Source organism: Lontra canadensis, unplaced genomic scaffold (genome assembly GCF_010015895.1).
Source record: "Lontra canadensis isolate GAN:19392208 unplaced genomic scaffold, GSC_riverotter_1.0 scaffold10, whole genome shotgun sequence".
Classification (NCBI taxonomy): Eukaryota; Metazoa; Chordata; class Mammalia; order Carnivora; family Mustelidae; genus Lontra; species Lontra canadensis.
The window spans coordinates 6,279,309-6,291,988 of NW_022631004.1; the positions used below are offsets into that span (position 1 = coordinate 6,279,309).

A 12,680-nucleotide genomic window follows, 5' to 3' on the forward strand; every position below is an offset into this window, starting at 1 on the left:
TACCTAATTTGGTTTTTTAGTATCTTAATATATGATTATTTGTTAGATGAATTGCATTGAAGCTATTATATTATTAATGGCTTCTTTGAAGTTGAATTTATTTTAGTGCTCTTTTAAATTTTCTGTATTAGATGTCAAGACGGCAGGAGGAACCAAGTCAAGGAATGGCACCAGTTGGAGTTAATGGACAAAGGAGGGATTCCAGATCTGCTATGTTTCGTATTCCTGAATTCAAATGGTCTCAAATGCATCAGCGTTTGCTCACTGATCTATTATTTTCAATAGAAACAGATATACAGATGTGGAGAAGGTTTGTCCATATGTTTGTTATAGAAGAAGTGTATGAAGTTTAGTCTTTGGTTTTTTTGTTTTTGTTTGTTTTTTGTTTGTTTGTTTGTTTGTTTTTTAGATAGGGAGAGAGAGAATCTTAGCCAGACTTTATGCCCAGTGTGGAACCTAACGCAAGGCTTGACCTCACAGACCTGAGATCATGTCCTCAGCCAAAATCAAGAGTCAGATGCTAAACCGACTAAGCCACCCAGGCATCCCTGGTCTTTGTTTCAGAGAAGTTTATATAGTTAACATTTTGCAACTAATTTCAGACATTTGGTTAAAAAGTAGAATATAAATGATTTCTTTGGTATAGTTATTGAATTTACTTTTCTTCTCCATTATTAAATTGGCTGCCCTATCTGAAATACCAAAACTTTAAAATCAGATTTTCCTTTTAAAAATTTTGCTGCAGATTTCCTGTAGCATATTTTATGGCATATAATTCACCTGAAGGTAGATCTATTAAAGTGGTTTATTACTATGATTACTAAAAAAAAAAAGTGGATTTTAAATATAACATCCAATTCTCCAGTGTACTTTTGATATAAAACCTCTGTATGTTTCAGATTATCTATTGTATGATTTATTATTTAAAACACCTAATTGGTTTATTGTTATTTGTATAGTACACTTACACTGTTTGAAAACATTTTATGGGATTATATAAGAAATTGTTGGTAGAAAATTCATTTTTAATAGCACATTTAATGATATTTACCTCTTAATTTTTGCTACATGACTTCTCAGTTTTGTTCCCAGTTAAGGGTAATTCAACTTCTTATATACAAGATGAATAGTATTATATGTTTCAACACTGAAAGGGGGCATATATAGTATCTCCTGTTATGGAATGGTCTCCATCTTCTGAGGAAGTACATCCTCAACATGCTTCCTGTATCATTATCATGACTTCAGCTTTCAAGATGAAGTGAAAGCACCTTCTTATCCTCCCTTCCCTGAAGTAGGCAAACTGATTTCTTTTTTTTAGCTTTATCAGTAAACATCATTTATCTCTGGACAGCCATTCGACAAAGACAGTTATGGACTTCGTGAATAGCAGTGATAATGTCATCTTTGTACACAACACAATTCATCTCATCTCTCAAGTGATGGACAATATGGTCATGGCTTGTGGGGGTATACTGCCATTGCTTTCAGCAGCTACATCGGCTACAGTAAGGACTTAACTACTACATAAATTGGTGTGAAAACATGATTGCTATGAATCTTTGTTGATTAAAACTTGAATGGTGTTTACTAGGTATCATAGGTATTATAGGCCATAAGCAACTGGATCTTTTACAGTTACCTGAAAGGATCTTAGGATCTGTTCTGGGGGTGAAAGGACTAAAAACTGTTGATTTCTTAAGGATGAGTCAGCTAGTGAGTATGGTTGATGGTGGTTCACTTGTACATTTCTATTGCCCCTTTTTATTTTTTATTTTTATTTTATTTTTTAAAAGGTTTTATTTATTTATTTGACACAGAGAAAGACAGAAGCAGAGAGGGAACACAAGCAGGGGAAGTGGGAGAAGCAGGCTTCCTATGGAGCAGGGAGCACAATGTGAGGCTCGATCCTGGGACCCTGGGATCATGACCTGAGCTGAAGGCAGATGTTTAACGACTGAGCCACGCAGGCACCCCCATTGCTGCCTTTTTAGGTGAAAAAGGAAATCATTCTGTTGAACTAGATAAAAAGCCTGGCTTTTTATAAAACTTAGAAATTTGGGAAACGTATCTAGGAAAACTAGATGTTTATTAAAATATAGATATAAATGTCAAATTTTGTTCCCTACAGCATGAGCTGGAGAATATTGAACCTACTCAGGGCCTTTCAATAGAAGCCTCTGTGACATTTTTGCAGAGGATAATCAGCCTTGTGGATGTGCTTATATTTGCAAGTTCTCTTGGCTTTACTGAAATTGAAGCTGAAAAAAGTATGTCTTCAGGTGGAATTTTGCGACAGTGTCTCCGACTAGGTGAGTTGTTAAAACCCATTAGTTAGGAATTTACTTGAACAGTTTTCAGTAATCTTTACATATTTAGATTGAAAATTATCTTTCACCTGTTAGTGGAACAATGTTAGGCAATTTGTCTTTTTTTTTTTTTTTTTTTACCTCCAAGAGTGAAGATTATATATGTACTATGCTGTAGTAGTAGTTAGAAGGTTGATTAGAGGAAGGACATGTTTTGAAAAATACAAGTTGGTTGTGGTCACCATTACCGTTCTACTCTCATCTTTTTTTTGCTTAAGAATAGTGCTTCTCAAATTTTAAGATGATTCATACACTAGAATATATCTAGAGGATCTTGTTAAAATGCAGTTAGATTATATAGGTCTGAGGTGAGGTCGTAATTGTCTAACAGATCCCAGGTGATGTTGAAATTGCTCTCTTACAAACTCACTTGAGTAGCAAGGTTCTAAACTAGCATCATTCCAGTACAGCCTTTATTAAAATAAACTGCAGTAATTTGTTGAAACAGTTCCTGACATTGTTAAATCTCAGTTCTACTCCTTGAGGCAGTTCTTGCTTAGGTAAAAGTTAAAATTTTTAGTGTCATCCATGCTTCCTTTAGGTGAAGCAGAAGAATTTTCCTCTATGCAGAGGATTTCTTGTATCTAGTTGTAACTACTGAGACTTTGTTAAGGATTTGCTTATTAAATGGGGCATAGCAACTAGGGAGAGGAGGATGAAGAAATGCAAGCAAAACCAGTAGGAACCATGGCCACCTGAAGATACATCAGAAATAAGGCATCTATGGAAACGTAACATTAAAAGTGGAAAATCTAATTAGTTATGAAAGATTTTCCCATTTTTAGCAGAAATATCTGTTATATGAACAGATATACTTAGACTTTTTTTGGTGTAGTGATTATTTTTACTCAAAATGCTATTCAGAGTACCTTTAAACTTAGGATGCCCTAAAGAACTGGATGTAACAATTTTTAGAAGTTTGTTTTAAAATCTTAATTAGGAGATTCAAATAGTATAAAAAACGAAAAACTATCATTTATTGACTACTGCCATTAGTTATTGCAGATTTTCAGTGAGTCAGCAATTATTTTCTTTTACTCATTAGGATATTTGGGATCAGAAAAATTAAAAAACTTATTCAAAATCCTAAAGCTATAATTGGGGAAGTTAGAATTCGAATATAGTTTAACTTGTGTTCCTCTTCTTTCTGTTATGCTTCCTTAAATTTTCTGTTAGTAATATAATTTAAGTATCTTGACTCCACTAATTTTATATGTGCCATTTTTTAAACTGTCACTTTTCTATATAGAGATTATTTCTGGAGTTAAAAGTACAAGGCCACACTGTTAGTGTTTTACAGTACTCAAACATTAAGTTCAGAAATTAGGGAAATATTCGATCTCCCTCATTTTCATAATTTAATCTACCCCAGCACCGTGTCTTCTTATATATGCAAGTGATATTCAGAAAATGACTTGTTCAAGATCTCTTTAATAGAGTATGGTAAGCTTGGTGAGACATCCTAGTATTTGATCCCTGGTCTCTTCTTGTTCTTTCTTGAGGTTGGAGGTAAGAAGGCAGGATGGCAACAATAAGAGTAACTTGTACTACTGAGACTAATGAATGTGGCATAGTTTTTCATTTTGTGATACCAAACTTGATTTTATTTAACCTGGGATAAAAGTAGTACAGAAGTTATTTTTCTGGGCCTGATTTTAAATTTGACAGGCTTGTATTCCATATTCTTTCTTCCTTCTTCCCTCACTATACTTCTTCTTTTTCCTTAACTTTTGTTGTTCTCTTGAGACTTTCTGGATACTTTTCTGTCTCAGTTCTATGTCTGCTAGCCATATGGCAGTCTGGTGGTACTTAGAGTTCACATAGAAGTTTGCTGTTTTGCCCCTAATTTGCTCTCCTACTCTTGTTCAGTTCACATGCCTGAGTGCTACTGATTTGATTGGGAATTAAGATGATTTACATGATATCAAGCAATTCATAATCACCATCATCATTTAAGCCTCAAAATCAATTTCTAAATAACCTGAGTAATTGCCTGATTGGTGAGACATACAGAGAGGTAATTGTTCTTTAGAACAGGTGATTCATTTTATTTTAAGCTGTTGTAAATGTTAAAACCAAATTCTGGAATTTATATAACTCTTTCAGTGATTGGCAAACATTGCTATTACAGACTGTAATAGTTCATAATTATAAATAACAGTACTATAAGATTTATGCTCAGAAAAGATCACCATTTTAAGAGTACAGTATTTGTGAAAATGTTCAGTCTGTCAAAGAAAACAAAAAAGTTTAATATCTGGTAATTATATCCTGAAACATCAAATCTTGAACAAAGATTTAGGAATTCTTTGGCTTACAAATATATTGGTTTCTATGGGATAAAATTATTATTTTGAGTGTGGTTGATACACAGTGTTAGGTTAGTTTCAGGTATACAACTTAGTGTGTTGAAAGGTTTGTATATTAGGCTGTGCTTATTTACATTTCTTTTACAGTATTGACTGTATTCCTTATATTCTGTTTTTTATTCCTTTGACTTACTCATGCCATAACTGGAGGCCTCTATCTCTCTCTTTCCTTCACCTGTTTTGCCTGCCTCCTACCACCCTCCTGTCTGGTACCCATAAGTTTGTTTCCTGTATTTACAGGTCTGATTATACTTGTTGTTTATTCTTTTTTCTAGATTCCACTTATGAGTGGAACTGTATGGTATTTCTCTTTCTCAGTCTGACTTATTTCATTTAGCATAATACTAGAGGGGTTATTTTGGGCTGTATATTAATCACAGCTTCTTTTCTGTCCCCTGCCTTTTAAATGGTCTTCATGAAAGCCGGTTAAATGTAGACGCTGTAAATATTTTCTGTAATGCTATACCCTCTATCAGTCTCTATTAATATCATGCTATAATGATACATAATAAGAAAACCATGCAAGTTGTAAGTTTAACTATTTTATTTTGATGAAGATGATGAAAAGTTGTTATCCTAGACTAGTTCATGGCAGTGTGATTTGCTTTCTCTTTTCTATCTTTCTTTCAGTTATTTTCTTCCCTATCTTTTCCTTAATAAAAGATCATCCTAGTGTAGCTTAGGTGAGATCTAAGAAACACTGGCTTGTTGATTGCTGAAATGATTCTCTCTTTGCACTGGGCTCTAACAGAGTAGCTAACAAAGTCAGAAAACAAACACTAGGTGATAAAGTCCAGGGATGGTTTAGGAATTTGCTGAAGGTAATCTGTTTCAAATAAAAGCTATGTAGGTGATTTTTATCAGTTCCAAAATCTTAAATAAAATTTTCTTTTCTTGCCCAATCTTCTCCTTAAAATAACTTAGTGTGTGCAGTGGCAGTAAGGAATTGTTTAGAGTGTCAACAACATTCACAACTAAAAGCTAGAGGAGATACAGCCAAAGGCCAGAAAACAATGCACAGCCTAATTCCCATGGGGAAATCTGCAGCAAAGGTAAGCATACAGAATAATTAATTAAATAAAGTGCCTCTTACTTTATGATTAAGATCTTAAATTTATTTGTTCATTTCAACACAGAGTTAAATAAACCTGACAGAGGTTCTAAAATAGTTACTTTCGTCTGTGGACATAACATTCAAATATTTGTGTTTAAATATACAGTAAAGATTTGCTTATACTTAATCTTGTCTACTTTTCCAAATGTTTACTTTTCTTGTGTCTTTGATATGTTTTCCTTTGAATATGTCAACTTGTATTTCATGTACTTGGTAAGTTAGCATGCAGTTTGTTTTTTCCTTTATGGCTCCCTTCTGTAACGCTCACCACTATTCCAGTACCCAAAAAAAGAAGAGAAAAGGAAGTAGGAAAAATAAACTGGGAAAAACAATGTTATACCTTTTTTTTTCTGGTATTTGGAATACTGTGCTAATTTTTAAAAAAATACTTACATAATATATATGTATATTTTTTTGTCTTAAATAGAGTCCTGTGGACATTGTAACTGGTGGTATATCTCCAGTAAGAGATTTTGACAAGCTCCTACAAGACATGGATATTAATCGGCTTAGGGCAGTTGTCTTCAGAGACATAGTAAGTTATAGTATTTCTTTCACATACTCTTAGCTGATAAATCTTTCCTCCAAGGTCAAAGTACTGAGAGTGAAAACTCTCTGTGATATAAAATAGTTGAGTTGATATAAGAAGGACTAGAAACCAATTCTATTGACAGTGATTTTAGAATCTTAGAATATTGAAAAGTATTATTTATGTAAATGGAGTTAATATATCAGAGTAATAATACTAAAAATAATATATTATTACATATTAAGCACTTTAAGTGCTTCACATGTCCTAAGTGCAACGACTTCTTGAGTTGTATACGTTTGTAATTCCCATTTTATAAATGAGGAATCTGAGGCACAGAGAGCTTGAATAATTTGTTCAGGCTAATAGAGCTAATAAATTTCCAACCCAGCATCTTAAACTCCAGAATCTATACTTTGAAAGTAATGAAATGTCCAAATTCTGAATGACATATTATTTTTACTGAAAACTGGATATTTTTCTCTCAAAGCAACAGAATTATGATACAAAGGTACATGATGAAATGGTGTGTGTGGTGGTTTTAAATAAAAAAAAATGTTTGTTTTGGGTTGATTTTGATATAATAGCATAGTTTCATGTACCAATTGTAGAATTGTATAAGAAAGTCTAAAGATGAAAATACAAATTATTTGTAATCCTACTCGTCAGCATTTGTAGTATCATCATTAGTTAATATTTATTAAATATTTACTGCCTCTTAAGTACTTAATGTTTTGCAAGTTTTTTTTACAAAACTTTATAACTTCAATTTTTAATTTTTCCTCTTCTTTTTGTAGGGTTTTAGTCCGCTCTTGAGTTCTCTCATTTTTTTTAAAGATTCTATTTATTTGACAGAGAGCACACAACCAGGCAAAGTGGCAGACAGAAGAGGGAGAAGCAGGCTCCCCACTGAGCAGGGAGCCCCGTGTGGAGCTCCATCCCAGGACCCTGAGATCATTACTTGAGCCAAAGGCAGACACTTAACTGACTGAGCCACCTGGGCGCCCCATCTCTTGAGTTCTTGACTAAGTTTTATACACATATACAATTCGTTAATAGTACTTGAATTAATAGTTATTAGCTATAGTTAATAGTTATTGAATGCTTATTGCATTTTAAGCATACAACTGAATACTCTGTTTCATTTAGTTCATAATAATAATTCATAATAAATCACAATTCATAATAATTCTATGGGAAAGATAGAAATATTAGGTTAAATCTGTTTAAGATCACAGAAGTAGTAAGAGGTGAAATGAGTTAAGGATCTAGGGAATATGGTTCTTGAAATTTTCATCCTAACCATTAGGTATATTGCTTCCCTAGATCTCCAACTTTTTTTTTTTTTTTTTTTTTTTTTTTCCAGAGCCCATTGACTGTTTCTCATTTTGGGAGCGAATACTGCTGCTACTTTCTCTCCCCTTTTTTTTCTTTGAGTCTATTGCCCCATAGCTTTGTTTTTCTTTCAGTGATCTTTAAAAATCTATAATAGGTAGTACAACTCTTTTGCTTTTAATGTTCTCTAATGGCTTCCTTTAGCATGAAGTAAAATGAAATAAAACTCCTCATTCTGGCTGTTTGTTTTGGCTCTTTGGAACTTTATAACAAGTTTTTATATCGTGCTGTTTGGGTAGAGAATTAGGTATCTTCTATGTTTAACATGTAATTTCTGAAAGTAATAAATAATTTAAAAATTTTTTTGTAATTAAAAAAGTTCTATAATCACCTTGTAGGAGTTTTAGAAAAGAGAAAAGACTTTTTTTCCATCCTATGTCCCAGAGGCTCTTTTCACATAAGCAAACTTTGATGAAAAAGGAAATGACCTTAGATCGGCAATATAAAGAAGTTATTACCCTGAGGTTAAGTGCTAAGTTTTTTAATCACTCTAATCTGATTTCATGTTTGCTTTTTCACTTACTTTATTTCTTTAGGTAAATTATTTCTCTGGCCTCATCTTGTTCAAAGGGGCTAATGAATATGTTTAAAGTATAGTATAGTGCCTGATCCCTTGTAAGTATTCAGTAAGTAGCAGCTACAATTGAAAACAAACTTGTTTTTGGATTTAGGACTTAAACATATAGATCTATTGGATATTTCTTATTGGACAGAAATCAGGCTTACACTATAAATTTCATACGGTAATAAGTAAATATTGAACACAATAGTGGACTAAATAAGTAAATAGGCATAAGTGATTTGTAATAGATTAAGAACTTATGATCAAGGGACGCCTAGGTGGCTCAGTCAGTTAAGCATCTGACTCTTGATTTTGGCTTAGGTCATGATCTCAGGGTCATGACATGGAGCCCTGCTGTCATGCTCCACACTCCTTGTGGAGTGTGCTTGTTCCTCTCCCTCTGCTCCTATTCCTGCTTATACTCTCTCTGTCAAATAAATAAATAAATAAAAGTTTAAAAAAAGAAGTTAAGATCCAGTAAGTTATTTGCCTACATTTTAAATTTTGCCATCATTAGCAGTAGTTCTTATAATAGTGTCAGTGGCAGTAGAACACAGGAGTGTCTTGAGAAAAGGAATGGTTAATAAAAAAGGGAAAATGTACATTTATCTTTTTCCATCAAGACTAATAAGATCTTGCATATGAACCTAAAGAGTACCATAGATTCTTGTCAGATTAAAAATAATTTTAATCGTTGTATCAAGTGGAAATGTTCACTTGGAGTATGATATCGCATTCTTTCCCAGAAATTGTGTTGAACACATTAGATAGTGGTTAATTAACTTTTAGTTTCATTTGCACCACTGGTTGCCATTTATTCATCTGCTAGGCAACAGTGTTTGTTTCCTTATGCTAAATTTATCTGTTACTCAAGGTACCTTTAGTTTTCAGAATTTGATGGACAAGTTTGAGTTTTTCCTTTAAATTATTTTGAAACGTTACCAGAATAGTGATGAGTGCAGGATCCCTTTGCAGATGGAGAATTTGACTAGATGAAGAGGTCATATATACATATATATATGTATATATATGTATACAGTATACAGATACATAGGTGATCTGTAGAGCTAAGATGAAACCTTGATCTCTTGTAGAGGTCAATCTAGTTTGTCCTTTTCTTTCTGGCAGACACTATATTTTCAATCTTAGACAATCTTGGTTGTCTTCAATCTTGGTTGTCTCTACTATTTAAAATACTCCTGAGGGGCACCTGGGTGGCTCAGTGGGTTGAGCCTCTGTCTTTGGCTCAGGTCATGATCTCAGGGTCCTAGGATTGAGCCCCGCATCAGGCTCTCTGCTCTGTGGGGAGCCTGCTTACCCCTCTCTCTCTGCCTGCCTCTCTGCCTACTTGTGATCTCTGTCTGTCAAATAAATAAATAAAATCTTTAAAAAAAAAATACTCCTGAGAATTTTTTTGGTATCCTGATCTGTATCTGATTACCTCACTTTTTTTTTCTTGAATGTTTGTCTTTTAGGAAAATTGTTAATTATTAATTGATTTTTTAATGCATATTTTAATTCTTATGGTTAGAAGTAAAAATAATTATATATAATGATGATTTCTTATTTGATGAATCTTACAAAGTATATTGGGCCTTATGTCTTCATTTTTTAAAAATATTTTTTCTAATTTGCTTTTTATTAAGCAGTTATTAAGTCTTCAGACTGAGTTACTTAATTTTCAGAAACAAGCCAAATTCTCTTTCCATGTTTCACAAGTGTAAAACCTCTCATTTACAAGCATTTTTCCAAAAATCTTTACCTAATCTTTGCTAAGGTGAATTTATTATTTTCTGTATATATTGAAGGATTTTTGACCATGTTTTATATTTAAATGTCATGTAAAATAAGATTGATACATCTTATTTAATAGTGGATAATCACTTACTTTTATTTCTCCCCAGGAGGATAGCAAACAAGCTCAATTTTTAGCCTTGGCAGTTGTATACTTTATTTCTGTTCTTATGGTCTCAAAGTATAGAGATATTTTGGAACCCCAAAATGAAAGGCATAACCAGTCATTTAAGGGAACTGGTAATGAACGTGGGAATTCATCACATCCTGGTAAGTTTCCATATTTTATTATCTGGCATCCAAAGTTCAAGTAAAACATTACCTAATACTTAAAATACTGATTCTAGAACTTAAATTCGTTTATGCATAAAGTGAGAGTGTACATTTTTTTTTAAGATTTTATTTATTTGACAGATAGAGATCACAAGTAGGCAGAGAGGCAGGCAGAACGAGAGAGAGGAAGGGAAGCAGGCTCTCTGCTGAGCAGAGAGCCTGATGCGGGGCTCAATCCCAGGACCCTGAGACCACGACCCAAGCTGAAGGCAGAGGCTTAACCCACTGAGCCACCCAGGCGCCCCAAGAGTGTACATATTTTAATTAACAACTATGTATTTCAATTTATGTTAAGTACTATGTGGGTAGTTGCAATTAGGAGACGATATCTCTTCTTTAATTAAAATATAAGCAAGAAAATGTTATTCTTTGCAAATAAAGTGTTAGACATTTTTGTTTGCTTTGGCATTTATTGTGAAGAATAAATCATCTTCTTTTATAAGAGACAGATTTTTTAACAAAAAACTAATACCTGGAGTTCTAGAAGTAGCTGCAGATTATAGAGGTATAGTTAGAGAAGCAGCTATTACAGTTGTAGCAGTAGGTACCACTCAGGAAGGTGACTTATTTATTTAATAAATATTCATTCAGAACCTACTAGGTACTTGGGTATATCATGAATAAAAGAGGAAAAAGATGTCTGCCCTCTTGGAGCTTATATTCTAGTGAGAGGAGATAGAAAAGTACGTGTAATAAGTAAATTATATAGTATTTTAGAAGGTGGTAAGTACTAAGAAAAGATGAAATCTAATAGAGAAAAATATTAAGATAACCAGGAGAAATGCAGTGGGATTTTTACTCTAAGGAAAATGGAGAATTATTTGAGGGTTTTGAGACAGGAGTTACAATTGACTTGTTTTTGAAAGTAACAGTTGGAGGTGCCTCCTTAGTGCAGTAGGCAGCTGGTCAGTCTCATAAAAGTAACAGTTGGGATTCTGTATGGAGACTATGCTCTCTAGAGAGCAAGGAAAAAAAGCCAGTGTTTTAGTTATACACTGCTGTGTAACATACTACTTCGAAGCTGAGTGGCTAAAACCATAACTGTTTTAATCTTGTTACCATGATTCTGTGAATTTGGTTTGGACAGGGCACAGTGGGGATAATTCATCCCTGCTCTAAATGATGTTTGCTGGGGTCTGAAATGGCTTTTCTACTCCTATATCTTCTGCCTAGCTAGGATGGCTCCAAGAGTTGAGGCTGACTTACTTGAAGTGGCTCAGTTGGTGTTATGTCTGGGGTCTTGTTACCTGGTCTCAGCAGAAATTCCTTGGTGTTCCTCCATTAGTTTGGCGGGCCCCTGTCTTTTCATGTAGCCTCTGTACATGTTCTCTCCAATAAGGGAGCCAGCTTGCTTATAGAGGGGTTCAGGGATTCTGAGAAATGCACAGGCTGCAGGACCTTTGTAAAGATTGGGCACAGAACTGGCCCACTGCCACATTCTTTTGGTTAAGGTGAGTGTTGGCCCAGCCCACATTCAAGGGGGTGAATACCAGGAGGCATGGGCCAACAGGATCATTAATGTAACAGTCTAACACAACCAGTTGGGAGGATATTACAACAATCTAAGAAAGAATGGATTTAGGGATGGACTAAGGTGGTAGCTGGCAGCTGTAGAGCTGGTGAGCAGTAGTCAGATTCTGGGTCTTCTTGATGGTAGAGAGAACAGGATTTAAAATACTAGTTGTGGATATGTGAAAGATGAAACATTATCAAGAAAGACTATAAGGTGCAGTTGGATAGATTGAAGGTGAAACATTTTCAGGTGAAATAAATTTAGTTTTCAACATGTTTGAGATATCTTTTAAACATAGAAGATTAGAATAGGCACTTATAAATAAGTCTGATTTTTGTTGTTGATATCATAGTATTTTAAAAGTTTAAGAGTAAATGAGATTACTGAGGGAATAAATGTTGGTAGGGAAGATAAGTGCTAAGTCCCTCCTACTTAAGAAATCAGGGAGAAAAAGAAGTGAAGGAAATTAAGAAGGAATAACCAGTGAGGTAATAGATGAAAAACCAAAGAGTATGATGTCTATTAGCAAAGTGAAAGAAATTACCACGTTCTTGGTTATGGTCTTTTGCTGCTGCTGTGTCAAGTGCTATTACGACTGACAAGTAACTGAGCGTTGGAGTTAGCAAGATGGAGGGTTTGGTGACCATTGGATTTAGCAAGATGGAACATTTTTGTTGTAATGCAGTGAATGCCTCATTAGAG

At 34.0% G+C, this 12,680-nt stretch overlaps 1 protein-coding gene across 3 annotated transcripts in view; it reads left to right on the forward strand.

Moving 5' to 3' along the window:
* Positions 1 to 12,680, forward strand: part of LRBA (LPS responsive beige-like anchor protein) — a 729,797-nt gene that overhangs the window by 176,446 nt on the left and 540,671 nt on the right. For all 3 annotated transcript variants that reach the window (XM_032855538.1, XM_032855540.1, XM_032855539.1), the window contains exons 24-29: positions 132 to 310; positions 1,355 to 1,508; positions 2,132 to 2,312; positions 5,663 to 5,790; positions 6,280 to 6,387; positions 10,243 to 10,402. In XM_032855538.1, coding sequence (XP_032711429.1) covers positions 132 to 310; positions 1,355 to 1,508; positions 2,132 to 2,312; positions 5,663 to 5,790; positions 6,280 to 6,387; positions 10,243 to 10,402 — 910 coding nt within the window. The remainder of the gene's footprint in view (positions 1 to 131; positions 311 to 1,354; positions 1,509 to 2,131; positions 2,313 to 5,662; positions 5,791 to 6,279; positions 6,388 to 10,242; positions 10,403 to 12,680) is intronic.